General features: G+C 29.6%; 4 protein-coding genes across 4 annotated transcripts; all 4 read right to left on the reverse strand.

The window, feature by feature from the left end:
* Positions 1-3,816: 3,816 nt before the first annotated feature.
* On the reverse strand, positions 3,817-4,822 carry LOC137833171 (fasciclin-like arabinogalactan protein 11). The gene has a single exon (XM_068641530.2). It carries the CDS (start codon positions 4,748-4,750, stop codon positions 3,893-3,895), a length of 858 nt encoding a protein of 285 aa, XP_068497631.1. The 5' UTR covers positions 4,751-4,822; the 3' UTR covers positions 3,817-3,892.
* A 1,521-nt stretch (positions 4,823-6,343) lies between these two features.
* LOC137832457 (uncharacterized) lies at positions 6,344-27,840 on the reverse strand. The gene is given in 6 exon segments (XM_068640627.2): positions 6,344-7,094; positions 7,278-7,702; positions 9,459-9,539; positions 9,642-10,091; positions 11,282-11,347; positions 27,753-27,840. Coding segments are annotated over 6 exon segments (1,728 nt in total). The 5' UTR covers positions 27,781-27,840; the 3' UTR covers positions 6,344-6,416.
* LOC137832459 (fasciclin-like arabinogalactan protein 11) lies at positions 19,746-22,096 on the reverse strand. The gene has a single exon (XM_068640628.2). It carries the CDS (start codon positions 22,011-22,013, stop codon positions 21,156-21,158), a length of 858 nt encoding a protein of 285 aa, XP_068496729.1. The 5' UTR covers positions 22,014-22,096; the 3' UTR covers positions 19,746-21,155.
* Positions 23,369-27,569, reverse strand: LOC150027382 (uncharacterized). Its single transcript, XM_090303319.1, has 5 exons — positions 27,419-27,569; positions 26,241-26,690; positions 26,049-26,138; positions 24,436-24,839; positions 23,369-24,262 (listed from the first exon to the last, which is right to left on the reverse strand). The coding sequence occupies exons 1-5, from the start codon at positions 27,567-27,569 to the stop codon at positions 23,582-23,584; spliced, it is 1,776 nt and encodes a 591-aa protein (XP_090159445.1). The 3' UTR covers positions 23,369-23,581.
* Positions 27,841-27,870: the final 30 nt, after the last annotated feature.

Below are 27,870 nucleotides of genomic sequence, written 5' to 3' on the forward strand. Positions count from 1 at the left end.
TATAACCCCATAAAACTCAGCAACCAGAGCAGTCTGAACTTCAAGAAACGCAGAAAAAGCTCCAATAAATTCCCCCATACTCCCACGAAAAATACCTCCGCAAGTAGCAAGACCAAGATATCCCTTAGCAGCCCCATCAGTGTTAATTTTTACCCAGCTTGGTGAAGGAAACTCCCATATAACAGGAAGAGGACGTAGAACTTTACCAGTACGAGTGTTAATACCAAAAAACTTTAGCACATTGAAATCAAACATATCATTCTTCATTGAAGCTTTAGACGAATTACCCACTAGACAAGTTAAGTCTTTAATAACCAAAATAGCCCTAGAAACCTCAATCTTATCCTGAAAACAAGCATAATTCCTCATACGCCATATCATCCAAATAGAAAAAGTTATCACAACTAGCTTAATTAATTTAACCAACGGACTACCATCACTCTTAATAAAAGAAAGAAGATCATCCTTATTAGAGAAATGATAAGTAGGAAAAATGTGTTGAACCCAACTCCAAATACGCAAAGCATTAGCACATTCAAAAAATAAATGTTGAATAGATTCCTCGTGTTTTTCACAAAGCGTACACATAGAACAAATATGTAAACCTTTATTTTGAATATGCTGATATGTAGGAAGCCGCCCATGAAAAACTTTCCAAAGGACAAGAGTTTTGGAAGGCGGAATATATGAAGACCAAATAAATTTACCCCAACCACAGGAAACCCCTGGATCCAAGAAAGAAGTCCTCGCTGATTTAAGAGTGAGACGACCAGACTCATCTAGAATCCAATTAGGAATATCCTGTACCGCCCTAACCATGATATGACTAAAAAGATGAGGCATCTGCTGTAAAGACAATGGAATATTCCAATCACCACCTGTCCAAAACTGAGAGACTGTATCCGGAATACTAGCACCATTAGATAATCCTGCAATATTTGCTAAAGAAGTGGTAACACACCATTTATCATTCTAAAAATTAATAAGAGAACCTGTACCAACAGTCCAAGAAGTATAATCAAGTATAGTAGAATAAAACTGCTTAATTCCAAGTCAAAGAGATGACGATCTATAAACCATTCGAAACTCATATTTTGATTTAAGAACCCTAGCTTTCAAGAGCAAAGACCAAGGCTTGTTGCTATAAGCAAAGTTCCAAGCAAGCTTAAGAAGATATGCATTATTTTCATGGTGAAGGTTAATAATTTTCAAACCTCCATTCTCAAGGGGAGAACAAATCGTATCCCAATTAACAGTTTGTTATTACTTATATTTATATTAATTTTTAATTAAATATGTTTAAAACAATTATAAATCAAATGTAATATTATTGAAGAACTTAATATTTTAAGAATGTGATTCTTAACTAAAGAAATTGAAGTTATTAATTTAATTATAAAAGAAACTAAACATCTCTATATAAAAAATAAAATAAAATGTATACATTGTTTTTATATTATTTCTCTCACACAGTTTTCTTATATATCACTCTTTCAGAATCTCAAAATTAAGATTTTGGAGACATTAAGATGTTTTTATATTATTTCTCTCTCACACTTTTCTTATATATCACTCTTTTGCCTTAAAAAAAAGTAACCGTCCATAAATCCACATTTCACCATCTCCCTCCACTCTTCCCTAATAAAAGGTACCAATCTCTCCACTTTCCTGCCAGTTAGGTGAGAACACATAAAATAAAATTTTTAAATAAAAAATATGCTTATTTAATAAAGAAGAATATCAGTTTAAAACATAACAAAAAATAAAATTAACGTACCAATCTCTCCATTAAGTGAGAACAAATAAAATATTTTACTTCCAAGATACTAAAAAAAAAGTGGATCTTTAATAATAAAATATTTTCATCTATAACATCAAAATATATTAATTTTTCAAAATAATATTAATTATTTATTTTAAAACATTAATAATCGATACCTTTTTAACACTACCTTAATAATCAACACCCTTTTCTATAAAATCTCAAACTAACAGCGAATAAAAAAAAATTAAAAAAACAAATCATAAACTTGTATCTATTGATTTTTTTTGTTAAATTCTTTTTGTTTTAAAAAAATTAAAATCTACTAACCGTTTCTGTTATTATACAACAATTAAATATACACAATTTTTATATTACAGAAATATTGAACAAAAACAATTTAAAAAATGAATGATTCCATTATAACTCAGATCAACTCAAAGATAATGATATTTTTAAAAAAAGTTGGTATAGTTAGTGGAGAGGGGAGAGACGTAAATAATAAATTATTATAAAAGAACGAACAAAAAAAAGATAAAAAAGAGAAGAGGAAAGAGAGACGTAAATAATAAATTATTATAGAAGAACCAACAGAAAGAAAAAAAAATATAGAAAGGGAAGAGAAGAGGGAACACCTTTCAACATAAAAATAACTACAACTATTCATTATTTAAAATAAATTACTAATCCTAATCAATTCAAGAAAGTCATTAGAAAAGGGTTACCTCCATATGGTCTATATGGTACCCAAAGACTATATCCTACAAATGAGGCAGAGTTATTCCAAATGACTATACACAGGCGCTCTCGCGCCTCTGTACCCGCTAGTATTATTAAAGTAAGTTATTAAGTGAGTATTTTTATTTTTGGAGGAGTTAAAACTATCATTTTTCTACATTAATTTAAACATGTATGTCATTTAACCGTTTACTCTAATTATAGCAAACTTTCAACTAAACTCGAAGTTTCTATTTAAACATTTATTTATTTTTCCCAATAAGTTTTATTAACATAATTGAGACATTTTATTACATGCTACCCCTGCAATCGAATCCTGAGGTCACTATTTTCTCTCTCGTTGCTTTTACACGAAAGAAAGAATAAGGGTCTAATTTCTTTTACGTATTTAAAAAAATATTATTTATAATATTATCTTTCATTTCCTTTTACACTGAGATCTCTATCTTTTAATTAAGTTCGTGTCATTTATTTTTTTTATTAAATATTAATGGATTACTATCTTATCTGTCATTTCACCTATTAAATAAATATAATGTTTTATGTATAAATTATCATTAATGTAAAACATAGTCACCATCACGTTTTATATGTAAAAAATAAAAAATATTTATTGTTTTACATTAAGTACAATATTCTTTTACATTAACTATAAAACTAATATTTTTTTCTAACAGATATAGATAACTAAGTAAGACGAAGGAAGAAGATAAAAATCACGTCACTCCAAATAATAAAAAGATTAAATAGTAAAAACTCACTTAAAAATATTAAATACTTAATAGAAAATAATATATTTAGGAGAGACCGAATAAAAATACAAATTTAAAAAAAATTCAAACTTAACTAAATTTTAATTTAATTACATTGAAATCACAGTAAAATTTGAAATGAGATCCATGAAATTTGTAGCGAAAGTGGTGTAGTCGCTTAAGTAAAATGAAAAAATTTCTAAAGTCCTGAGAAAACATTGGAAAATCATAACTACATCCCTTAAAGAGTATTTGTAGGTTCAATTAAAGGTTTGAGCTTCACTCTGAGTGGTGTGTAGGATGAAGTTTATGTCAGGTTTTCTCAGAAGCTGTTTTATTTCTTAGATATTTCAAAGATATTATGCAGTTAAACACCTTTTGAATCACCTTTAAAATGATTATTGTTTATATATATTTTTTTATGATTGATAAAAAAACTCTATAGTCTTTTTTCTCATTAACAAGAACCAGACGTTTGCAATTAAAAGGCATAATGAAAAGGTTAATGCTTTCATTTCTGTTTTCTTACAAATAAATTATGTTTTATTGTGTGAAGTAATTATAAAAGAAAATAAGGCAAGGTAGCTCTCAAAAAGCATGAAAAAAATACACATGAGAAAAAGCCTACAAGGGCTATTCCTTAAACGGGGATTGTTACTGCAGCGACTAAAGCAACACCGAGGAACACCGAAATTGTTCCATGAAAGCTGATTAAGTTGATGGTATTGGCACCTGAAGTGGCCCTGTTTGTCTTTCCCTGATCACCATCTTCTGCAGATGCGTTATCCTTATCAGATTTAGGCGCATTTAAATTTGCCAAAGTGGGAGCAGGAGCTGGAGGCTTAGGCTTTGAGAAATCCAAAGGGACAAGAACCTTCTCCACCTGATAAATGGCAAGTGTCTTATCACTGTACACAATGCCTGTGAGAGTGGCATTCACCACCCCAGTCGAAATATTCACACTATTCCCATATGCAGTCACATTTATTTGATACCCATTGGGTTTATCACTGGCCAGTGTCATCACTGGGTTGCTAAGGGAATCAAAATTAGAGCTTGAGACGTAAAACGGAAGAACGTGAAACTGTATCAATGCTTTCTGTTGGCGATCATCCAGAGAGTTGAAGTAACCTGCTTTGAGTTCTGAGTAGGCACCATCATCAGGTGCAAGAAAGGTTAAGCCTCCTCCTGATTTTGTAGTGACCAACTCTGCATTTACTTGGTTGATAATTTGTGTTGTTTTGAGCAAGCGGATTAGCGTGTTGAATGATTTTGCCTTCCTTAGAATCTTGATGATGTCTTGATTAGAAGAAGAATCAGTCATGGGTGATTGGGGTAATGAAGGGACCAATGGTTTTGCAGGAGCTGGAGCAGGTGTGGCAGGGACAGGTTTGGCTGGGGGTTTAGGTGCTTCAGCAGGTGACTGGGCTAAAGTGGGGGTAGAAAATGTGAAAACCAAAAGTACTAGATGGAAATAGAAGATGAATTGCTTCATCATCTTTTTGGCAATTAAAGATTCTAGATTGATTGGTTGCTTTTGGAAATGTGCAAATTTGCGATTAACAGGTTATTGTTATTATATTACAGTGATTGTTTGTTGTGTGAAATTTTTAATGGAACATGCTGGTTTTATAGACGATGCTATAATTGATTGGTTGTTAAATTAATATGCAGTTATGAAAATAAGCTATAGTGCTCGGAGATTAAGGTGGTATGTCAAGTCTGATAAGGTGACAGAAGGGGATTTCACTGTTGTTGCGGCTGCCTCTTGCTTAGAAGTGCAGAAAGAAAGCTTGGTCGTAAGAAGATAAAAAGGTATATTATACATTAATATTTCATACGGATAAGGAAATAAGAGAAAATGTAAGTTGGGAAACTAGATTTTTCCTTTTGAAATATATGATTATGCTTCCTTCCTGAGAATCTTGAACCATTGTACTTATCAGTTTTTTCCTGTCCCCAAATGCTGAATTGTCAAGGGATTAGTTAATTTTATGTGTCAGATAACAGAACAATTTTGTTCCATTATTATGAGAAAAATAAAGTATGAAATGCTGAGGAGCATTTGGTAGAATGGTACCTCGAGACTACCAGATGTAATGTTGCAATCCTTATAATAATGTTCAACCTGCTCTACTCATCTTCAAGAATGACAAGGAACCTGAGCTACTCATCTTCAATCTTCATTCTTCAATAATAGTTTATTATAATTCAAATTAGATAAAAATGCGAGATAGTTCAAAGTCTTCTTTAGAAAGGATATGAATGTTTAGAATATGAAGATTATGTGAATACCAATTCTTTAGAGAGGAAATCCTCATCTTAAAAGAAAGATCTTGTAATGGAGAGAGTTTTTTTTTTCTCAAACGTGTCCATAAAGCTTTTAATAAGTTTGGATATAATGTAATACTTTTGAGATAATTATGTAGAGATTATGCAATTAAAAAAAGTTTGAAATTTTGATTTTACTTACACTGGAAAAAAATTATGATTTTGATTTTAACTTCTTTTGTTTCAGTACTTCTATAGCCACATTTACAAATATTAAAAAAATTAATAAAAAAAGGCTTCTAATATAATTTAGTAACATTTTATTAAATGTTTAATAATTTTTAATAAATTATTTTCACATATTAATAAAAACATTTTGCTAAAAATTTGCATTGACACTTTTTTTTTTCAATTCCAAAAGTCATACATATTTAGTATAATAATTAAATATAATACTCAGGAATGTTAGTAACAGTTATAATCAAATAATCATTAAAATTATTATTAATTTTTTAGTAACATTTCTATAAATAATTTTATTAATGTTTAAAAATATTATAAAAAGTTATTAGTACATATACTTTAATAAAATGTTACGAATATTTTTCTTATTTTAGTAATTTTTTTAATAATACCTTATATAATATATATAATATATGATGATTGTGAATTTTCATAAAAATAAAAAGAACACTATTTATTTATTAGAATGACTAGGATTCTTCAAATTTCAAATGTCTACCCTCAACAAACAAATAATACAAAGAAAACAATTACAAGTGTAGTTGAAATGTAAAACAGTCTTAAAACAAGAAAGGTCGTGCAAATTTTTCATCTTATTATCTTCCTAAACTCTTGGGCACAATCTCATATTTTAGTTCATTGAATCACATTCAAGCATTTTTCTCTAAGAAAGTGAGGAAGAGACGAATTATCTCGTGGATTGGCCATAATATTGGTGCCCACTTCGGTGGAGCATCCTCCAAATAATCTAGCACCGAGTGTAAGATGCCAATCCATCGGTTATAATCAAGTGTAAGATGTACAACCAATACCACTAAACCAAGTGCAAAAATGAAATAGAGGATCCAACTGGATAAGAATTCAAAGATCAATACTTAACCGGAAACTAGAGCAGTAAACATGAGTGCAAGTGAGCCGAAAAGTGACACATTCCCAAATACCAACTTTGTTTGCTGCAACCGGACAGACTCTTCTTTTGGTGTTGTCCAAGATTGAGGGAGAATAACCGAAGCGTAGAAGAACATAGACGAAACACAACAACATGTTCCAAATGCAAGCGATAGAAAGAAAAATGTATACCATATCTTCCTTGAAAAAAAAGGAGTACGTGTACCATCAATATTCTGAACAGGAACGGTCATACCTGCGGTGATCCCTAGGGTGATGACAAGAGTTGCTACCACTAACAATGTATTTGCCTTAGCTTGCAATCCTGAAATTGATTCTTTGTGCAACTCTTCATGTCTCTTATAGAATAATTCTTTAGGAGTCAAACCTTCCTTGTTTCTCATAGTTTTCATTGCAGATGGAACTATATTCTCCACATTCTGTGTTTGGTTAAAAGTGAAGACTATTAGTGTAATGAGGAAGATAAAGAACATAAGTACGTAGCGAAGTAATTATAAAAAAAGTATTATAAATGCATTGAGGAACGTGTAAAAAAGAGAATAAGTAAAGAGGAAAAACATTATTGTTACAAAGAAATGCTAATCGTGTAGATATATACGTACCTGAAACCATTTCTCCTCACTGTTCATTAGAACGTGGTGTGTTGATAATTTGGATTGTTTTTCAGCTTGTTTCATCTCTCCAGCTAAGTGAAGAACATTGTTACCCTTAGAATCAACCAGTTTTGTCATAACTTTCTCTACATCCTTTTCTAATATTAGTCTGTATATATATTTTTGTCGATGTAGAATAGCTATGTGAAGTAAGCTTTGTTTGCGAGAATTCACTTCAAATAGCATATCAGGATAGTCCTCTAAAAGAAGTGTTAAAATATTAGTGTTTCCTGATTTTGCTGCATTGAACATTGCTTTTGACAGTTGTGCACTGATAGTATCTTTCTCCTTTTCCATTTCATTACACACCTTTTCCATTCCATTACACACCGAACCTACACTATCTTGATCGCGAACATTATCCTTGTAAAGGTCTGCCATTGAGTTTAAATTATTAGTCATATTCACTTATACAATATTTAGTCAAATAAAGTCATTACTACACATTAGTCCATCTTAATTAATATCTAGATAGTAATTCATGAGATCACAGTTGAGTTGAGTTGAGTTGAGTTGAGTTGGATTTATGAAGGAATATGTTTGACTATATTACACATATAATGAAAAGTAAATAAATAAGTAGGTTTCGCACTAAATACTTTTTTTTTATATATTTTCTTCTAATATAAGTATGTAGTTATTTTAAGATTTGTTTCTTCTAAGATATCATCGGGACATTCAAATGTAAAATATGTATGGCTATAGAACTATTAATTCATATTTAAAGATGATAATATAATCTTCAATCATTTTGAATTACATGCTTTTTTGGACTCGAAACAAAAACTACATGCTTTGGTTTGGTTGACTTACAAGATCCAACAAAGGTGCTCGAAGGTGAGAACTGATTGGGAGCCACATTGGTAGGTAAAATGAGGGGATTATAGTCAAAGCACAATGTGATACAACTAAGTCTATCATATAATGTATTATGAAAAGTTATGAGTGAGAAGACTCCAATGAAAGGTATAGGAAGAGTAGTTTTTAAAGAACTTATTTGAAAGTTGGAAGAATATAAATTTTCATTGTAATTGGACAAAACATAGCTAGTAAGTAAATATATCGATATTAACCACAATTGGTTTGAAGAATCACACTAGATATTGTCCGATTGACTAGTGTTCTAACTCAAGATTGTTTATGGAATTTAAAGTAATATTTTATTCACATAAACAAACTTAAATAAATTTTTGGATTCCCCTTTCTTCTTCAATTTTCTTATTTATAGATACTTGTATCTCTTCTTCCGAGAATTTCTCAATTTTTATCAATTAACTGAATTCGATTGTTGATCAAAACTGTTTTTTTTCTCTTTTTTCGTTATTTATAGTGTGTTAAAACAGAAAAAAAAAATTGTATTTTCGCTTTTTAAGGCATAGTTCTCTAAATCATGAATCTCCATAATACAGAATAGGGGCACAACTAGTAAAATATTGTTATTTGAAGTTATGATAATAGACTAGATGGTATATATTTCTAGGACAGCAAATGGATACAAATTGTAGTGAAAAAAAAGTAAGTTCTTTTACACTTTGCATTTTTATACATAAAAAAAATAAAAAAAGTTATTTTTCTCTCTTTACTTTCTTTTACCAAACTATGTAAGGGGTGATCGACCTTTCGCAAATGTTCACTTTGACATAATTAAAGGCTTGGTCCTGAGTAACATTTAAAACTGTTTCTGCTAGTTTTACTTACTCTGAGAGTGGTGCATTATATGTTTTCAATTAAGTGAGCTTTTATTGGGTTGTTTGTTGTTCTTTGTTTTAGAAAGTTAGGTTGTTTAGAAGGAACTTATATATTATGCTCTATATATGGGTTGGACCACCCCTAAAGTGGTTTATATTTAGGGTTTAGGGTTCATATTATTTATTTGTTTCTTGTGATAAAAAAAATAGATAAGGGGTGTTGTTTATAAAGTATAATTTTACTGCTATGATAAAGTAAGTGATCTGTTAAAAAAAATAATGGTTGATATTTTAACACATTTATGATAAAGTTATACAAGTTTACAACATTAACTAATTTTGATTAATAACAGATAAATAGGTTGTTTGCTTTAGAATTAGACTCAGAAGCTAACACTTTGGAATTAGAAAAACAAAGTGTTTAAGGATTGTGAGAACTCACATTGATCATGCCTTTCCCAAGCTGTCAACCTCTCCTCGTCAACAAACTTTTTTGATATTCTCAATAATTTTGAGGTCACAGCTGTCATATGCCCAGAGTTAATTGAAGAACACATGCGTAAGAAAAAAATGGCATCATAACATACTACTGTTAAATATGCGAAAGAAATGTGCATCAGCTTACAGTCAATATTGTTGTTGATGGTGAAGAAAAGTAGCTTCTTAATGTCTGGGAAGGATAGCTTTTGTTTTAATAATTCTTCTGAAGTCTTTTTAAATAAGAATTCTATCATTTGAACGTGGCCAGCAGAAGAGGCTAATTGCATTGGAAGCATATCGTTTTGGTCTCTAATCCATAGCAAATTTTCATTCTTGAGAAGCAGTTCAGCAATTTTCACATTTCCAGTTTTCGCTGCCAAACTAAAGGCCTTTTCCATATCTTCTTGCTTCATATGTTTCACCAACTCTTCTACAAAAGCAGTTTTTTCCATTCTCATTGCAACGTGTAGGGCTGTTGTTCCAAAATCGTTTAATGGAATTCGCCACCAATAAGGATGAATGTCAGAATCACAGGATGAAGCCTTACTCAAATCTCCTGAAGCTGCTGCTGTATATATTTTCCTTTTTTGCGTTTCTGCATCTCATGCATTTTATAATCAAATTTATTTGACAACTTTGGCATTTTTTGGTTTCAGTTCACAACAAACACACACACATATATATATATATATATGTGTGTGTTTTTCATTCATATATGTCGTAACGTTATTTAGTAAGTTTTGTGTAATCGTTAATATGATAAAGAGCCTTTGTTCACTATAATTTTCCAATGTTTTTAAAATAAGGTGATGAAAATGTGTTAAATATTAATTTAGTCAGATACAGTTTTGGATGGTGATACATTTCAATATATGTATAGGTTCGAATAGAATTAACATTACTCAAATTTAGATTATTTCAAAACATTCACCAGTAGATAAAATTCATGCCGCTTGCTCTTTCGTCTAACAATAGGATACACTTTGATAGCAATTATAAAAAATTGAGAATTAATTATAAAAATTATAAGGAAGTATAAAATACTCATACAACAAATTATAAATTAATGAGAATTTACTCATTTGATCAGAGAGGAGAAGTTATACATCGGATACAGTTTCATTCTTTTAATAGCTTAAATTAGATTCTTACTTCCGAATATTTATACGGTTGCCTTATATATATATATATATATATATATATATATATATATATATATAAAAGTAAAAATTAAAATTATAAAATTTACTTGTAAAAAGCTCAAATTAGCTAAGAAAAGAAAATTAAAAATACTAAAAAAATCATAAATAAAATTGATGTAGAAGATCAAATCAACATACCAATTTCTGCATTTCATATAGCTGCTAATATATGGTTTTTCCAAACATAACTAAAGAAATTTCATCTACAACTGTAAGTTAGTTTTTTTAGCTATAAGTTATGAAACTGATAGTCATTTCTTCTTGCACCACTTCTAGTCTATCAAACAAATTTGATTATACTAATTGGTCGGAATTAAACATTAATATATATTATTTTTATCGATTTGAAAAGTTGATCCAACATGTTTTTTAGTAAACCTATTCAAAGTTTCAGACTTAAATAAAATCAAAATATAAAAAGGTATCATAAGAGGATGAGCTACACAAATTAAAGCCTAAAATGTCCTTATCTCTCATGTTTTTTAATATCTTTATTGGATCTCAATTAAGTTGTCACCAAAACTTAAATAACTATCAAATGGAAGAACAACAAATAAAGAAATAAAGGAATTAAAAATCATACTGTTCAGTTCTGGTAGTGATCGTGAATCCTCTGTCCGATGGATAAGAATATCCAGCTCTTTACCATCTGTAGATGCATTTATCAAAGGATATATGTCACTATGATCTCTTAGATCAGAACCGAAACATACATAAAAAATCGCAAAAAAATAGCAAAGTGCAATGTTATTTATACAACTTCGAACCGAAATTTAGAAAGTAAATACCGTTTATAGTTGAGTTTATGGTTATACACAATACTAAGGAAAGTACAAAACTTAAACAGTGCAGGTATGCATTAATGTACAGAAGTTAGAATTGAAAATATTATAACAACGTGATTTATAAGTTAGAAAGCATACTCTCAGGATTGGTAATTTCCGGCGTAATTTTCATCTTCTGATTCCGGCTACTGGGAAAGAGACAGAAGATAATTTTGCTTGCCAAAAATATTGGGGAAGGTTTAAAAGGTTCACTACAACATCGTACTTTCCCTTGGACTTCCATTATATACCTCCTTCACGTTGACTTTGAGCAAGAACTATACTTTCACATAAAAAATAATACATCACGACAACTATTTTAATAGGTTAACATTTTAAGTTAAAAATAAATTAAAATATTAATATTTTATAGATGTATTTTATTTTATGGGTGTGAAAGTATCAATCCTCGGACTTTGAATTCAACGGGTGTCATATACATATTCAGCCAGACTGTTCTGTTTCACGTTTTTACATCCACACAATATTCCCTGCGTCTTTATTTTTTTTTTTGGGTACAATCTTTAAACTAATTAAGGAACCAAGACACAGATAAACAAATATTAGCATTAATACTTTAATAATAATAATTGAGCGTGCTTTAAATGGTATAGCTTTAATAATCAAACAAAAATTGGTTTCATACATAGGCTATACTTGTTTGTAGATACATAGCATGTGGTGCCACTTTTTTTTATCCTTAAGTTTTGTTTCTTTATTCTTAGCATGCGCTATATGTAAGTGTAACTAAATTGAGAAACAATTTGAAATAGTTCTAATAATAATAATAAAAATTTACTGCAGCTCAACTATGATCGTGCTCATGATCTAGAATGAATGAAACGATAAAATATGAGCTAGAAAATCAAGGTACAGATTACTTTCACACTGCACAAATCTCAGTTCTTAAAATATAAATTTGGTTTTATTAAAAAGTTATAAATGATTAGATATAACGAGTGAAATCGTTGGTTTGAGCTGCATCATTGCGAATTTTTTATTAGAAGTTATAAACATTTAGATACGATCACCGAAAGCCATTGGATAACAAATTTTTCAGCATTATCATGATTATTATACACATATCTAAGTTCATATATAAATTTAGTATTATCTATAAAATATTATTTATATATTTAAATTTATAGGTAAATTCAGTTTTATTTTCAGAATATTACTTACATTATGCGTAAGTAAATTTTATATTATCCAAAAATTTTACTCATTAATTTATATTCAAAAGTAAATTCAATGTTATTATTAATTATTAGTATAAATATTTTTATTAAGAATATCAATAATCTTAATAATTTTAAAAATGTTAATAATTTTAATCATAATAATTATATATTATTATAATATAAATAATTATAAAATCATAATTAATATTCATAAATAATAACAATAATAAATAATAATTATAAATATTAATCATAACTAATAGATATCCATGCTATTAACATTATAAAATTAATAATATTAATATAATAATATTATTAATAATAATATTAATGATATTGATAATATGAATAATAATAATAATATAAATAATATTATTATAATAATTAATAATATTATTATTTTAAATAATAATAATAATATGAGTGATATTAAATATATAAATAATATTTATATTATTAATTATATTAATATTAATAATCATACTAATTAATATAATAATAATTATAATATAACAATAAAATTTAATTAGTGTAATAATTAAATTTTTTTAACCATTAAACTCAGACTAAAACCATAACTATATATACAGCCTGGACTATAAGATAATGCTTTTTGTTACTAGAATAACAACATAAAATTTTGTTTATATAATACATAGGTACACTGGTCTCTAGACAAGACCAAGGCGAACTTCCATCCCATGATAAATGTCCACCATGGAAATTTTGGTGATTGAAATGTGGCTTAAAATATTATCAATTGACAAAACAAACTAAATATAAAACAGATTCCGTAAAATTACTTATATATACCTACTTATGTCATCCTAGAAAGTGTGGATAAAGTCTGATTTTAAGTCCGAAAAATATCTAACACACAACACAACGTTTCAATACAGATTCTCATTTTGTCTGAATCAGCTTTAAGATCTTAAAATAGACTCTTCTTTGGATCCCCAAACCATGGAAGTCCAAGAAATCATACACTTTGAGTTAGAATTGTGAGTGAAATCTGAAAACATATGAACTCGGTCATCTTTAATGGGTTAGAATTGTGAGTAAAATCTGAAAACATATGAACTCGGTCATCTTTAATGGAGGAGTGACAGATGTGTTAGCTTCGGCGCAAGTAAATGTTTGATCTTGGATTTTTGCAAAGTCCTGATTAGTTTATTTTTCCTATCCTAATTGGGTTTTGGATCATTTGCCTTGTATACGGCTGATTTTATAAAGTTAGTTAGCGTTTGATTTTGTTGTTACTTAGTCTAGTTGATATGAGTGTCTTGATACTATTTTTTTTTATTGTTTATAAGAAAAAAAATCTTACAATCATCAAAAAAGAAAAAAAAAAGACCAAAATGGCATGATTTTAAATAATTATTTATTTTGGCTTTGAGATAATAATTTTTACATTAGGAGTAAATTTTAATGTAATCTACATATACTACAGCAAAACAAAACACAACTTTATGTGTTGATAAAAAATACACACTCTTCAATTTAACCTACACTAGTGGACAATATTATTTAATTATTTTATTATAGTATCAGCCTAGTCAGTATTATATAAAAATTAAAAAAAATAACTCCAACATTAAAACGGACGTTTTAATTAAATGATGTAATCTTTTTAAAAATTTATAACATGTGTAATGAAAAATAGCATAAAACTAAAAAATAAAAAATAAAAAATAAAAAATAAAACAAAAACATTGAAGAAGTAGACTAAATTCATGTAAGAAAAATATACTTTTAATAGTAAGCAAATACATTGAGAGATTACACTACACCAAAAAGTAAAATTAGCTGCAAAAAAAAGTGAAGATGATGTTAGGAACCCTAAATAGTGTCCACTAAGCCTTAATTATTAAAAAAATAAAATAAAGCGTGGGTTATATCGATATAAACTAAAAAAAAGAAACAAAAATTGTGTGGGTCAAATGGTCACAACTGGAACTATAAATAATAAATAATAATAAAAATTTAAAATTTTGTAGGTTAAGCCCACGTAAACGTAATATATATATTTTTAAATTAAATTTAAATATGTAATAAAATTATGAAGGTTAAGCCATGCTTGTTTAAAAATTGTGTGACTACTCCATTGATTAAGCTCATGCTTCTTTAAATAAACAATATAAATATAATATAATTTTGTGTGGGCAACATGTAGGCTAATCCACGCTTGTTTGAAAATTATGTGGCCAACATGTAGGCTAAGCCTACGCTTCTTTAAACAAACAATATAAAATATAATTTTGTGTGGGGAGCATGTAGGCTAGGCTTACGGAAAAACACACCACTTGGGTCCTACTTTTGCGTACATTTATTATAGTTAATGTCTCTTTTTGACCCATGCTAATAAACATATTTTTTAGTGTTAAATCCAAAAGTGAAAAAATTAATTAAACACAAGAAGAAAAACAAAAGAATTTTTTGTAATGTATAATTCCCATTAAGACAATAAAAAATAATGATTAAATCCTCACAATCCAATCAGATTCACATAAATTTTTATAATCTCTTAAAAATTTGAACTAGTTCACCATTTTCATTTAATTATTTTTCATTATTTATTTAAAAGATATAATTTAATTAAATGTAGTTATGTCAATGTATTTAAAGTTTTATAAAAATTATAATAAAAAAATAAAATGATAAAGTCCGTCAAATTAACACCAGTGCTAAGTAAAATAAAATTGATGAAGTTGATTTAGTCAATTTTAAGCATGATGAAAAAAAGATATTGTTACTTTGAAACTTAACTATATTAATTCTAATTCCCAATTAAAAAAATAATTGTAATTTCAAACTCAAATTCAATCATATTCAGTTCGAATTCTAAATTCAAATAAAATATTAATTGTAATTTCAAATCCAAATTCATTTATAAAACCAACTAGCGAATTGATTCTAAATGAAAACGTAGTTTGAATATAGATGTTCTTATATCAATTTCAGTTTTAATTTTAAATTTAAATCCAATATCATAATTCTAAATTCAAGTCATAATTTAGCATTAAACACACTCTATGGCTTGGTAATTGCATCTTAGTCAGAAATTTGTGGTGTAATTTTCATAACTCAGATTCCGGCTACTTGAAATAGAGGCAGCAGGTGAAAACAATCTTTATCATTGATAGTTTTGTTCGCGAAAATAATGTATTTGATGGACACAAAATTGAAAGAAAAGAAATTGGGGAAGGCTTAGAAGAGTCAATAGAACACGTGCTTGCATGTCTCAAATGGAGATGAGTCTTATCACTCAAAGACTGCCCAGTTCTTCAGCACGAACTTGCAGAACGGAGGAACATATAGATGTACGAGGAACATACAGATTTTTGAAATATGTTGTCTATATGCAGCATTTCATACGTGGTATGGCAATTTTTATGGTTGAGTAACAACTATTGTCTTTTTGGTTGTAAATGCTATTTGCGGGGCTTTGTAAGGTGGTTTGGAGGTGTCAGAAAGTTGATTTTTGGTGTGCATAATTATGCAGTTAGCGAATGATTTTTTATTGGAGGAAGGAGGATGTATGTGCATAAGCAGCATTTTTGGAGTTGTTAGAAGGAAGTTTAAGGAAGTTCCAAATATGAAATTTTGAGGGAGTTTACACCTATGTTGGAGGAGCAGGGCAATGTTGTTTTCTGTAATAGAAACTCTGGAAAAGGTGCTGACCGTGCACATACAAAGGGTGAGAAAGAGTTGGGTATAGGGTATGGGTTCTGCCATGCTGATCAAGGATGCATAGGGTGTACTCATGTAGCTGATAAAGACCCATCTGCATGTACATTTTTGTGTCCCAATGCAACTTTGTACGCAGCTTTTGGTTCAATTGTGTAGGCATAGTATGGATATGTAGTGTTATTATATTAGGCAGCAAGGTCAGGAATGTAACAATCTTTGGTTAGCTTCAGTGCTGTTTTGGTTTTGGTATATTGGTGCTATTATGGCAAGAATGCTATCTGAAATGAACTATTGTCTTTTTGGATATAGATCATATGCAAACTAGCAGATTAACATAAGAATATGAGTTTAGGGTTTATTGTTGATATCTTAGGGAGTGGATCAAAATCCACAAATGTGAAACAAACTTTTTAATTGTAATCTCTATTCTGTTATGAACTATTTGTAAAATATAGTAATCAGGATGCATGACTATGTAGAGAGTAGGTTGTATAAGAATTGAGATATTCCTGAAATATTTTTTTTATTTTTTTATTTAATTAATTATTTGCTAAAAAATATGAGTTATGAGTTGTAACACTGGTAGTTGGAAGATTTTTTTTATTATAAATATATTTATATTAAGAATAGATTTTAAATATAATTTATTTTTATAAAATTTATTTATAAAATAAGATTGATTCAGTTATATATTATGATATATTATTATTTTTAATCAACCTACTTATATATTATTAAATATTTTTATTTTTAATTGACTCAAAAATATTTTTAATCTATGTGGTATGTTCAATAATTAATTTATTCATTTTATTCATTGTATATATATAAAAAAGAGTGTTTGCATTTTGTAAACCTCATGATGAATTTGAATTCTACTGCCATGCCTCCAGGTCTCACATCTGTTATGTTACGCGCATTTACATCAATGCAATATTCCTTGCATCTTTAAATCAATTGTTTTTTTGTTATGTTTTGTTTCTTTATTCTTAATTAGCATGTGATGCATTTAAGTGTAATTAAATCAATAAATTATTTGAAATAGTTTTCATACTGACTAAAAAGAAATTTAAAATTACTATACAGTTCAATTATATGAGTATGCTCATTCGTCGATGTAATATGAATTAAAGAATCAAGATATAGTTTAATTTTAAACTGGTCAGATTTTATTAATTCAAATATGAAATTTATCTTATTAGAAGTTTATTAATAATTAGATATAATGACTGAAATTTGTTGGATTAAAATCTACCTTTGTTAACTCTTGATAAATATATACCAAATCCTACAATTAATAAAATGAAAAGTTCAATTATTGTTTGTTAATGGACTTGTCTTTAGTAATAAAATAGAAAGATCTAAAGGCATTGATGGATAAAAAAATTAAAAAGGTGAAGATAATTTTAAATTGAAAATATATCCAAAACTACCAACTTAAGATGATATTAGGTGATGATGATAAATATTTATTGAGTTGAATGTTATAAACTATCTTAATGTAATTTTTTTAATCGATATATTCACTAGTCCTAATTTCTTTCATACGAGATTTAAATTTTAATGTTAAAATTCTAATTCCTTAATTCGTTTCACACAAGATTTGCATGAACGATATTTACAATGATAAACATTTCTATCTTCAAGAAAAATATTTAAACGAAAATAATAAAGAAATTTTTTTGCATAAAAACAAAATTAAAAAATTCAATTGCTATGAGAAAACAAGTTACTATTACACATTTATCAGATTATTCTCTTTTTCTATACGAAGTATAAACAATTACATATAATTTTTTATAACTATTGAATCCAACTATTTATAGCTTTTGAATCAAACTGATAAGGATGCAGTTGACAACATTTTTTTGAAATTTTCATTAATTTCTTTTATTCTGTTTAACTGGAAGGTTGAATCTACCTGTCGGAAAAGAAGGTAGTTTCAAGTTGGTTTTTTCGGATTCCGGTAGCGGTTCTCTATCACATTTGACATCAATGAATTTTTCAGCAATTTGGAGCAAAAGACGAAACTAAAGAATAAACTAGATTATTCTTTTTGAAACCCTTTATACAGATATAGTTGCAGCTGTGAATGTATTATAAATTGTTTTTTTTTACTTGAACTCGACTTTTTTTTTTTTTTTTTTTTAATGAAGATATTTTCGAAATACTTCAACTCGGATACAACAAACAAAACACATGTACACCTAAACCAATTTACTCTTATATAGTTTTTTTTGTCAACACTTAGCTGCATAATTATGCAGTAATTATTTCTGCAGCTATTGCAGAATTAATTCAGCAGTTATAGCAATTTGAAGAAGGTTTTGAAATGATGAGGCAACTCAAAAGTTGAGGTGGTTCAAATTAGTTTTGGGAATGTTGTTTAAGTAACATGATTTGAATTATGTATAAGGGTTGAGACACTCCTAAAGTATCATCTTTAATTAATTTATCAATGTTTTGCTGATAAAAAAAAACGTAGCGTCTACCTTCACATCCTAAAAAACAAAAGAGACGACTGCACCTCCTATACCATAAAGGACCATTGTCTCCCTACCTCCTCTCAGCCGATAAACCATTACCTTTTATTATTATTAATAGATTTCATACATACCAGTGGTTCAAGACATTAATCTGAGTAGAAAAAATATGCTAAACTTACCTTCGCAGTTACTCATGACCAAATTTTAAGTTGTGACATGATAAATACGTCCATTTTTAAAGATCTTTTTATTCCTTTGTTTCCACAATTCTTCTAAAACTACTATCCACACACAAGATCAGATTTGATTGACAACTTCATTTTCCTTAATCATCCTAAATTGTGATAAATGCATTTTAGGATCCGGGTGAACCGCTGATGCCAAACCAACCCACTCATAGCACTTTTATTTTTTTAATTTTTTTTTCTGATGAAAAAAAGAATTGACCAGGACTAAAACCTAATGAGTTCCTTATCTTTCAAAGGCCTCTTTGCTTTTGAGCTACTAAATAGAATGGAGGGAAAAAGATTATCAGGGTTTGAGGCCAAGTTCTTGATTCTTGTTTTTTCTTTTTTCTTTTTGCATTATACACTTTTTCGATCACCTTAATTTATCAATAGTTACATTGTTTGATTGATGCACAATATGAAATAGATAAAAGAGTTGCCTTCATTACCTCTTCCTAATTAGATTAAAAAAAATATGCTGGTAAAGCATAAATGGTCATCTAGTGCTTGAAAGATAATGCTTTTCATTCACGATTTCAGGAGGCATATGTATTTGATCAAGGTGCGGTTTCCGATAAATCTTTTTCATATATGGCAAGCGCAAACTGTTTATTATTTGAGGAAAGATGTAGATTGGAAATTTAAAAGGCATACAACCGATTCACTCTCACTCAGTCTTGAAAATAAATGTTCTTGCTAACTTGCCATCTTATAAAACACTCAGATCAGAACACTAGGGTACAGTCATACGTACTTAGTTTATTCCAACTAATTTAAGCCATTTTTTTTCTGAATGAATGATAGGATTCATATATCTTGCGGATTGGCCATAACAATCGTTCCAACTTCAGTGGAGCTACCTTGGAGAAGGTTAGCAGCAAATGCGACATATAGTTACTCCACAGAGCATGATAAGTGTAAAATGCACAAGAAATACCAGGCAACCAACTCCAAAGGTGAAATAAGGGCCCCAATTGGATAAGAATTCAAAGATCAATGTGGCACTGGCAATAGAAGCAAACAACATGAATCCAGCAGATATTAAAAGTGTCACACTACCAAATCTCACCTTATTTTCCTGTAAGCGGATAGACTCATCTTTTGGTTCCATGTTTGAAGGAAGAATAAACATGACCTAGCTTAAGGTTGATTAGAGCATGGAGGCTAGCTTCTTCTTCTCTAACTTCTCAAATGATCATGTCATGTGGAAAATTTTTCAAAAAAAAAAAGAAGAATAAAAGACATTTTTATATCAAATAGACTGAACTTTAGAAATAAAAGATTTGGTTTTGTAAAGTTTCATGAGGTAGTTAACAGCACGGGAAAGCAGGTTGAATCTTATATGGATTGGGACGTAGTTAGCATAGAAGCACAGAAAAGATTGAATTTTATTTTATTTTTTAATAAATAAAAAAATAAAATGATACACCTAAAAGTGCTCAACTTTTATATATAGACAGGTTAAATCTTATATGGATTTGGACATGTAAGTTGAGAGTTAATTGGGAAAAATACAGGAGGAATGAGGAAACGTTGAAAGAGTGGAAAAACGTACACAAACCACTGCAGCAGAGAAAGGTGTAGAGGACGAAGGAGCAAAGACAGTCTTCCACAAGTGGTGGAGCAAGGGCGTAAAAGGAGGGAGTTGGGTGGAAAGGACAAAAATGTTATCAGCTTCATAGTTAAAGAGGAATGTACGAAATGGTTGGAAGGGTGCTACGTAGAAAGAATGCTTGCTAGATGTAGAGGTAGGGAAGGTCCACGCTGTGAAAGAGAGTTTTATCATGGAATGATTCAACTTCATCAGAGTAAGATATTTAAGGGAGAAGTTTGTTTTGTTGTTAGGAGAATCAGAAGGTATTGTTAAGAAGACTTACGGAGTGGTTTCGAGCGATCTTTGAATCAGTGGAACCATGGCAAAACAGTTTTGCAGCGGAGGAGAATGAGATGCAGAGGTGTTCCTCTAAGTATTTTGAATGGGGAAAAAATACACATGAGATAAAGCTTGTTTTGAAAAGGAAAGGAACAGCCTACAATTAGGGCTATTCCTTATACGGGGATTGTTACTGCAGCGACTAAAGCAACACCGAGGAACACCAAAATTGTTCCATGAAAGCTGATTAAGTTGATGGCATTGGCAGCTGAAGTGGCCCTGTTTGTCTTTCCCTGATCACCATCTTCTGCAGATGCGTTATCCTTATCAGATTTAGGCGCATTTAAATTTGCCAAAGTGGGAGCAGGAGCTGGAGGCTTAGGCTTTGAGAAATCCAAAGGGACAAGAACCTTCTCCACCTGATAAATGGCAAGTGTCTTATCACTGTACACAATGCCTGTGAGAGTGGCATTCACCACCCCAGTCGAAATATTCACACTATTCCCATATGCAGTCACATTTATTTGATACCCATTGGGGCTATCACTGGCCAGTGTCATCACTGGGTTGCTAAGGGAATCAAAATTAGAGCTTGAGACGTAAAACGGAAGAACGTGAAACTGTATCAATGCTTTCTGTTGGCGATCATCCAGAGAGTTGAAGTAACCTGCTTTGAGTTGTGAGAAGGCACCATCATCAGGTGCAAGAAAGGTTAAGCCTCCTCCTGATTTTGTAGTGACCAACTCTGCATTTACTTGGTTGATAATTTGTGTTGTTTTGAGCAAGCGGATTAGCGTGTTGAATGATTTTGCCTCCCTTAGAATCTTGATGATGTCTTGATTAGAAGAAGAATCAGTCATGGGTGATTGGGGTAATGAAGGGACCAATGGTTTTGCAGGAGCTGGAGCAGGTGTGGCAGGGACAGGTTTGGCTGGGGGTTTAGGTGCTTCAGCAGGTGACTGGGCTAAAGTGGGGGTAGAAAATGTGAAAACCAAAAGTACTAGATGGAAATAGAAGATGAATTGCTTCATCATCTTTTTGGCAATTAAAGATTCTAGATTGATTGGTTGCTTTTGGAAATGTGCAAATTTGCGATTAACAGGTTATTGTTATTACATTACAGTGATTGTTTGTTGTGTGAAATTTTTAATGGAACATGCTGGTTTTATAGACGATGCTATAAATGATTGGTTGTTAAATTAATGTGCAGTTATGAAAATAAGCTATAGTGCTCGGAGATTAAGGTGGTATGTCAAGTCTGATAAGGGGATAGAAGGGGATTTCACTGTTGTTGCGGCTGCCTCTTGCTTAGAAGTGCAGAAAGAAAGATTGGTTGTGAGAAGATAAAAGGTATATTATACATTAATATTTCATACAGATAAGGAAATAAGAGAAAATGTAAGTTGGGAAAGGATGGTTCCTGGAGACTATCAGATGCAATGTTGCAATCCTTATAATAACGTTCAAATGGGACACCTGCTCTACTCATCTTCAAGAATGACAAGGAACCTGTGCTACTTTTTTAAATTTGTTGGAAAAGTTAATAGGTGTATTATAAGAGGTGGTGAATGAATCTTCAATCTTCATTCTTCAATAATAGTTTATTATAATTCAAAATTAGATAAAAATGGCAGATAGTTCAAAGTCTTCTTTAGAAACGATATGAATGTTTAGAATATGAAGATAATGTGAGTACCAATTCTTTAGAGAGGAAATCCCCATCTTAAAAGAAAGATCTTGTAATGGAGAAAGTTTTCTCAAACGTGTGCATAAAGCTTTTAATAAGTTTGGATATAATGCAATACTTTTGAGATAATTATGTAGATATAAACAGATAAATTTTTTTTCTAATAAAGTTTAAGAGATTATGCAATTAAAAAGTTTGAAATTTTGATTTTACTTACACTCAAAGAAAAATATGATTTTGATTTTAACTTCTTTTGTATCAGTACTTCTATAGCCACATAGAAATATTAAAATAAAATTAATAAAAAATGTTACTAGTATAATTAGGAACATTTTATTAAATGTTTAATAATTTTTAATAAATTACTTTCACATATTAATAAAAACATTTTGCTAAAAATTTGCATTGACACTTTTTTTTTTCAATTCCAAAAGTCATATTTAGTATAATAATTAAATATAATACTCAAGAATGTTAATAACAGTTATTATCAAATAATCATAAAAAATATTATTAAATTTTTTTACTAACATTTGTTATAAATAATTTTATTAATATTTAAAAATATTACTAAAAGTTATTAGTACATATACCTTTAATGAAATGTTACTAATAATATTTTTCATATTTTAGTATTTTTTTTTAATAATACTCAATATTGATATATGGTGATTGTAAATTTCCATAAATACAAAAGAACACAATTTATTTATTAGACTGATTAGGATAAGTGATTTCATGTTCTTCAAATTTCAAATGTCTACAATGAACAAACAAATAATAGAATACAAAGAAAACAAATTACAGGTGCAGTTGAAATGTAAAACACTCTTAAAACAAGAAAGGTTGTGCAAACTTTTCATCATACTCTCCTCCAAAACCCTTGAGCACAATCTTATATTTTAGTTCATTGAATCATATTTTAGTTTTTCTCTTTGCGAGAGTGAGGAAGACATGATTTATCTTGTAGATTGGCCATAATATTGTTGCCTTTGTTGGAGCATCCTCCAAATAAGCTAGCACCGAGCACGCAATGCCAATCCATCGGTTATAATCAAGTGTAAGATGCACAACCAATACCACTAAACCAAGTGCACACATGAAATAAAGGATCCAACTGGATAAGAATTCAAAGATCAATATGCAACCGCAAACTAAAGCACTAAACATGAGTGCAAGTGAGGCGAAAAGCGACACATTCCCAAATACCAACTTTGTTTGCCGCAATCGGACAGACTCATCCTTTGGTTTTGCCCAACATGCAGGAAGAATAACTGAAGCGTAGAAGAACATTGACGAAACACAGGAACATGTTCCAAATGCAAGCGATAGAAAGAAAAACGTATACCATATCTTCTTCGAAAAAAAAGGAGTACGTGTACTATCAATATCCTCAACAGGAACGGTCATACCTGCGGTGATCCCTAGGGTGATGACAATAGTTGCTACCACTAACAATGTATTTGCCACATCTTGTAGTCCTGATATTGATTCTTTATGCAACTCTTCATGTCTCCTGTAGAACAGTTCTTTAGGAGTCAAACCTTCCTTGTTTCTCATAGTTTTCATTGCAGGTGGAACTATTTTCTCTACGTTCTGTGTTTGGTTAAAAGTGAAGACTATTAGTTTAACGAGGAAGATAAAAAAAATAAGTACGTAGTGAAGTAATTATAGAAAAGTATTATAAATGCATTAAGGAACGTGTAAAACAGAGAATAAGTAAAGAGGAAAAACATTATTGTTACAAATAATCGTGTATATATACGTACCTGAAACCATTTATCCTCACTGCTCATTAGAACATAGTGTGTTGATAATCTGGATTGGTTTTTAGCTTGTTTCATCTCTCCGGCTAAGTGAAGCACATTGTTACCCTTAGAATCAACCAGTTTTGTCAGAACATTCTTTGCAACCTCATTCTTTAATATTAGTTTGTATACAGATCTTTGTCGATGTAGAATAGCTATGTGAAGTAAGCTTTGTTTGCAGGAATTCACTTCAAATATAAAATTAGGATAGTGCTTCAAAATAAGTTCTAAAATATTTGTGTTTCCTGTTTTTGCTGCATTGAACATTGCTTTTGACAATTGTGCACTGATAGTATCTTTCTCCTTTTCTCTTCTACTATACACCGAACCTACATCTTGATGGCCAACCATATCCTTGCAAAGGACTGCCATTGAGTTTAAATCATTAGTCACACTATTTAATCAAATAAAGTCATCACTACGTAGTAGCCCATCTTAATTAATATCTAGACAATAACTCCTGAGAGTCACATTTGAGATAGATTTATGAAAAATTTTGTTTGAATATATTACACATATAATAAAAAGTAAATAAAATTATTTAAAGTAAGTTATGTTAAATGAAAAGTAGGTTTTCCACTAAATACTTTTTTATATATATTTTCTTCTAATACATAGAGTATGCAGTTATTTTAAGATTTTTTTCTTCTAAGATATCATTGGGAGATTCAAAATGTAAAATGTGTATTGCTGTAGAGCTATTAATTCATAGTTAAAGATGATAATAAATATAATCTACACTCATTTTTAGTTACATGCTTTTTGGAATTGAAACAAAAATTACATGCTTTGGTTGACTAACAAGATCTAACAAAGGAGCTCGAAGGTGAGAACTGATTATGAGTTACATAGTTAGATAAAAGGAGGATACAGTCAAACCACAATGCGATACAACTAAGTCTACCATATAATGTGTTATGAAAAGTTACGAGTGAGAAGACTACAGGAATAGTAGTTTTTAAAGAACTTATCTGAAAGTTGGAAGAATATAAATTTTCGTTGTAATCAGACAAAATGTAGCTAGTAAATATATCGATATTAACCACAATTGGTTTGAATATTCATAATAGATATTGTTCGATTGACTAGTGTTCTGGCTCAAGAATTTTTTTCTGAATTTTAGAGTAATATTTTACTCACATAAACAGTATGAATAAATTTTTCGATTTTCCTTTCTTTTTTATTTTTTTATTTATAGAGATAGTTGTAACTCTTCTTCTGAGATAATGTTATTTCCTCTTTTGTCGTTATTTATTGTATGTTAAAATAGAATAAAAAATATTTTATATTTCCGCTTTTTTAAGTGAAACATGAGGATAAATATTATTTCTTTTACCAAATAAGATAAGGATAAAAGGGTTTTTTTAATAAAAATATGATTGTACTCCTATGATGAAGTAAGTGATCAATTAAAAAAACAAAGATTAATATTATAACACATGATAAAGTTATACAAGTTTACAATATTAATTAATTTTTATTAATAATAGATACTGACTTCCTCAGATAAATAGGCTGTTTGCTTTAGAATTAGAGTGAGAAAAACAAAGTGTTTAAGGATTGTGAGAACTCACATTGAGGAAGCATTTCCCAAGCGGTCACCCTCTCTTCGTTTTCAACTGTAAGCCGTTTTGATTCCGCTTTCAATAATTTTGATGTGACGGCTGTCATATGCCGAGAGTTAAGAGAAGAAGACATGCGTAAGAAAAAAATGGAATCATAACATACAACCGTTAAATATGCTAAAGAAATGTGCATGAGCTTACTGTCAATATTGTTGTTGATGGTGAAGATAAATAGCTTCTTAATGTCTGGGAGGGGTAGCTTGTTTTCTTTGTCTTTTGAAGTCTTTTCAAATAAGAATTCTGTCATTAGAATGTGCCCAGCTGAAGAGGCTAACTGAATTGGAAGCATATCGTTTTTGTCTCTAATCCATAGCAAACTTCTCTTCTTGTTAAGAAGAATTTCAGCAATTTTCACATTTCCAGTTATCGCTGCCAAACAAAAGGCCTTTTCCATATCTTCTTGCTCCATTCGTTTCACCAACTTTTCTACAAAACCAGTTTGTTCCATTCTCACTGCGACGTCTAGGGCTGTTATTCCAACATCGTCCAATGGAATTCGCCACCAATAAGAATGAATTTCAGAATCATAGGATGAAGCCTCTCTCCAATTTCCTGAAGCTGCTCCTATGTATATTTTCCTCTTTTCCGTTTCTGCATCTCATGCATTTTATAATCAAATTTCTTTTACAACTTTGGCATATATATAAATTTTAAATATAATTTTTTGGTTTAGGGTATATATGTGTGTGTGTTTCATTCATAATATATGTCGTAACCTTATTTAGTAAGTTTTATGAATCGTTAATATGATAAAGAGCCTTTGCTCACTATAATTTCCAATTTTTTAAAATAAGGTAACGAAAATGTGTTAAATATTAGTTTAGTCAGATACATTGGATGGTGATACATTTCAATATATAGTTTTTTCCAAACATAACTAAAGAACTTTCATCTACCAACTATAAGTTAGTTTTTTAGCTATTGTTGTGAAAGACAGTCTATATATCTTAATAATTGTAACTTAATCTTTATTTTCTAATTTAACTAAAAATAACTTATAAGTTATGAAACTAATAGTCATTTCTTCTTGCACCACTTACTGTCTATCAAACAAATTTGTATTATACTAATTGGTGAATTAAACATTAATATCTCTATATATATACATTATTTTTTATCCATTTCAAAAGTTTCATCAGACTTAAATAAAATTAAAATACAAAAAGGTATCATAAGAGGATTATCTAAACAAACTAAAGCCTAAAATGTCCTTATCTCTCATTTTTTTAATATTTTTATTGGATCTCAATTAAGTTGTCACTGAAACTTAAATAACTCTCAAATGGAAAAACAACAAATAAACCAATTAAAAATCATACTGTTCAGTTCTGGGAAACTTGTTTCGAGTGGCAGTAATTGTGAATCCTCTGTCTGATGGACAACAATATTCAGTTCTCTACCATCTGTAGATGCATTTATCAAAGGATATATGTCATTACGATCTCTTAAAATCAGAACCGAAACATACATAAAAAAATCGCAAAGTGCAATGTTATTTATACAACTAGGAACTGAAATTTAGAAAGTAAATACCGTTTATAATTGACTTTATGCTTATACATAATACTAAGGAAATTACAAAACGTACGCATTAATGTACAGAAGTTAGAATTGAAAATATTAACAACGTGATTTATAAGTTAGAAAGCATACTCTCAGGCTTGGTAATTTGCGGCGTCATTCTGATTCCGGCTACTGGGAAAGAGAGAGGATAATGAAAGAAAAGAATTTGGGGAAGGTTTAAAAGGGTCACTTAACATCCTGCTTTGCC

Source organism: Phaseolus vulgaris, chromosome 6 (genome assembly GCF_051622355.1).
Source record: "Phaseolus vulgaris cultivar YP4 chromosome 6, ASM5162235v1, whole genome shotgun sequence".
Lineage (NCBI taxonomy): Eukaryota > Viridiplantae > Streptophyta > Magnoliopsida > Fabales > Fabaceae > Phaseolus > Phaseolus vulgaris.

What these genes read in the sequence shown, in the direction of transcription:
- LOC137833171 (XM_068641530.2), bottom strand. Translation starts at nt 4,750, where the DNA reads ATGATGAAGCAATTCATCTTCTATTTCCATCTAGTACTTTTGGTTTTC.
- LOC137832459 (XM_068640628.2), bottom strand. Translation starts at nt 22,013, where the DNA reads ATGATGAAGCAATTCATCTTCTATTTCCATCTAGTACTTTTGGTTTTC.
- LOC150027382 (XM_090303319.1), bottom strand. Translation starts at nt 27,569, where the DNA reads ATGTATGTTTCGGTTCTGATTTTAAGAGATCGTAATGACATATATCCT. An exon ending in TTGGGAAATGCTTCCTCAAT is followed by an intron (nt 24,840 to 26,048) that starts GTGAGTTCTCAC and finishes ACTCAATGGCAG; the next exon opens with TCCTTTGCAAGGATATGGTT. An exon ending in GTGAGGATAAATGGTTTCAG is followed by an intron (nt 24,263 to 24,435) that starts GTACGTATATAT and finishes AACCAAACACAG; the next exon opens with AACGTAGAGAAAATAGTTCC.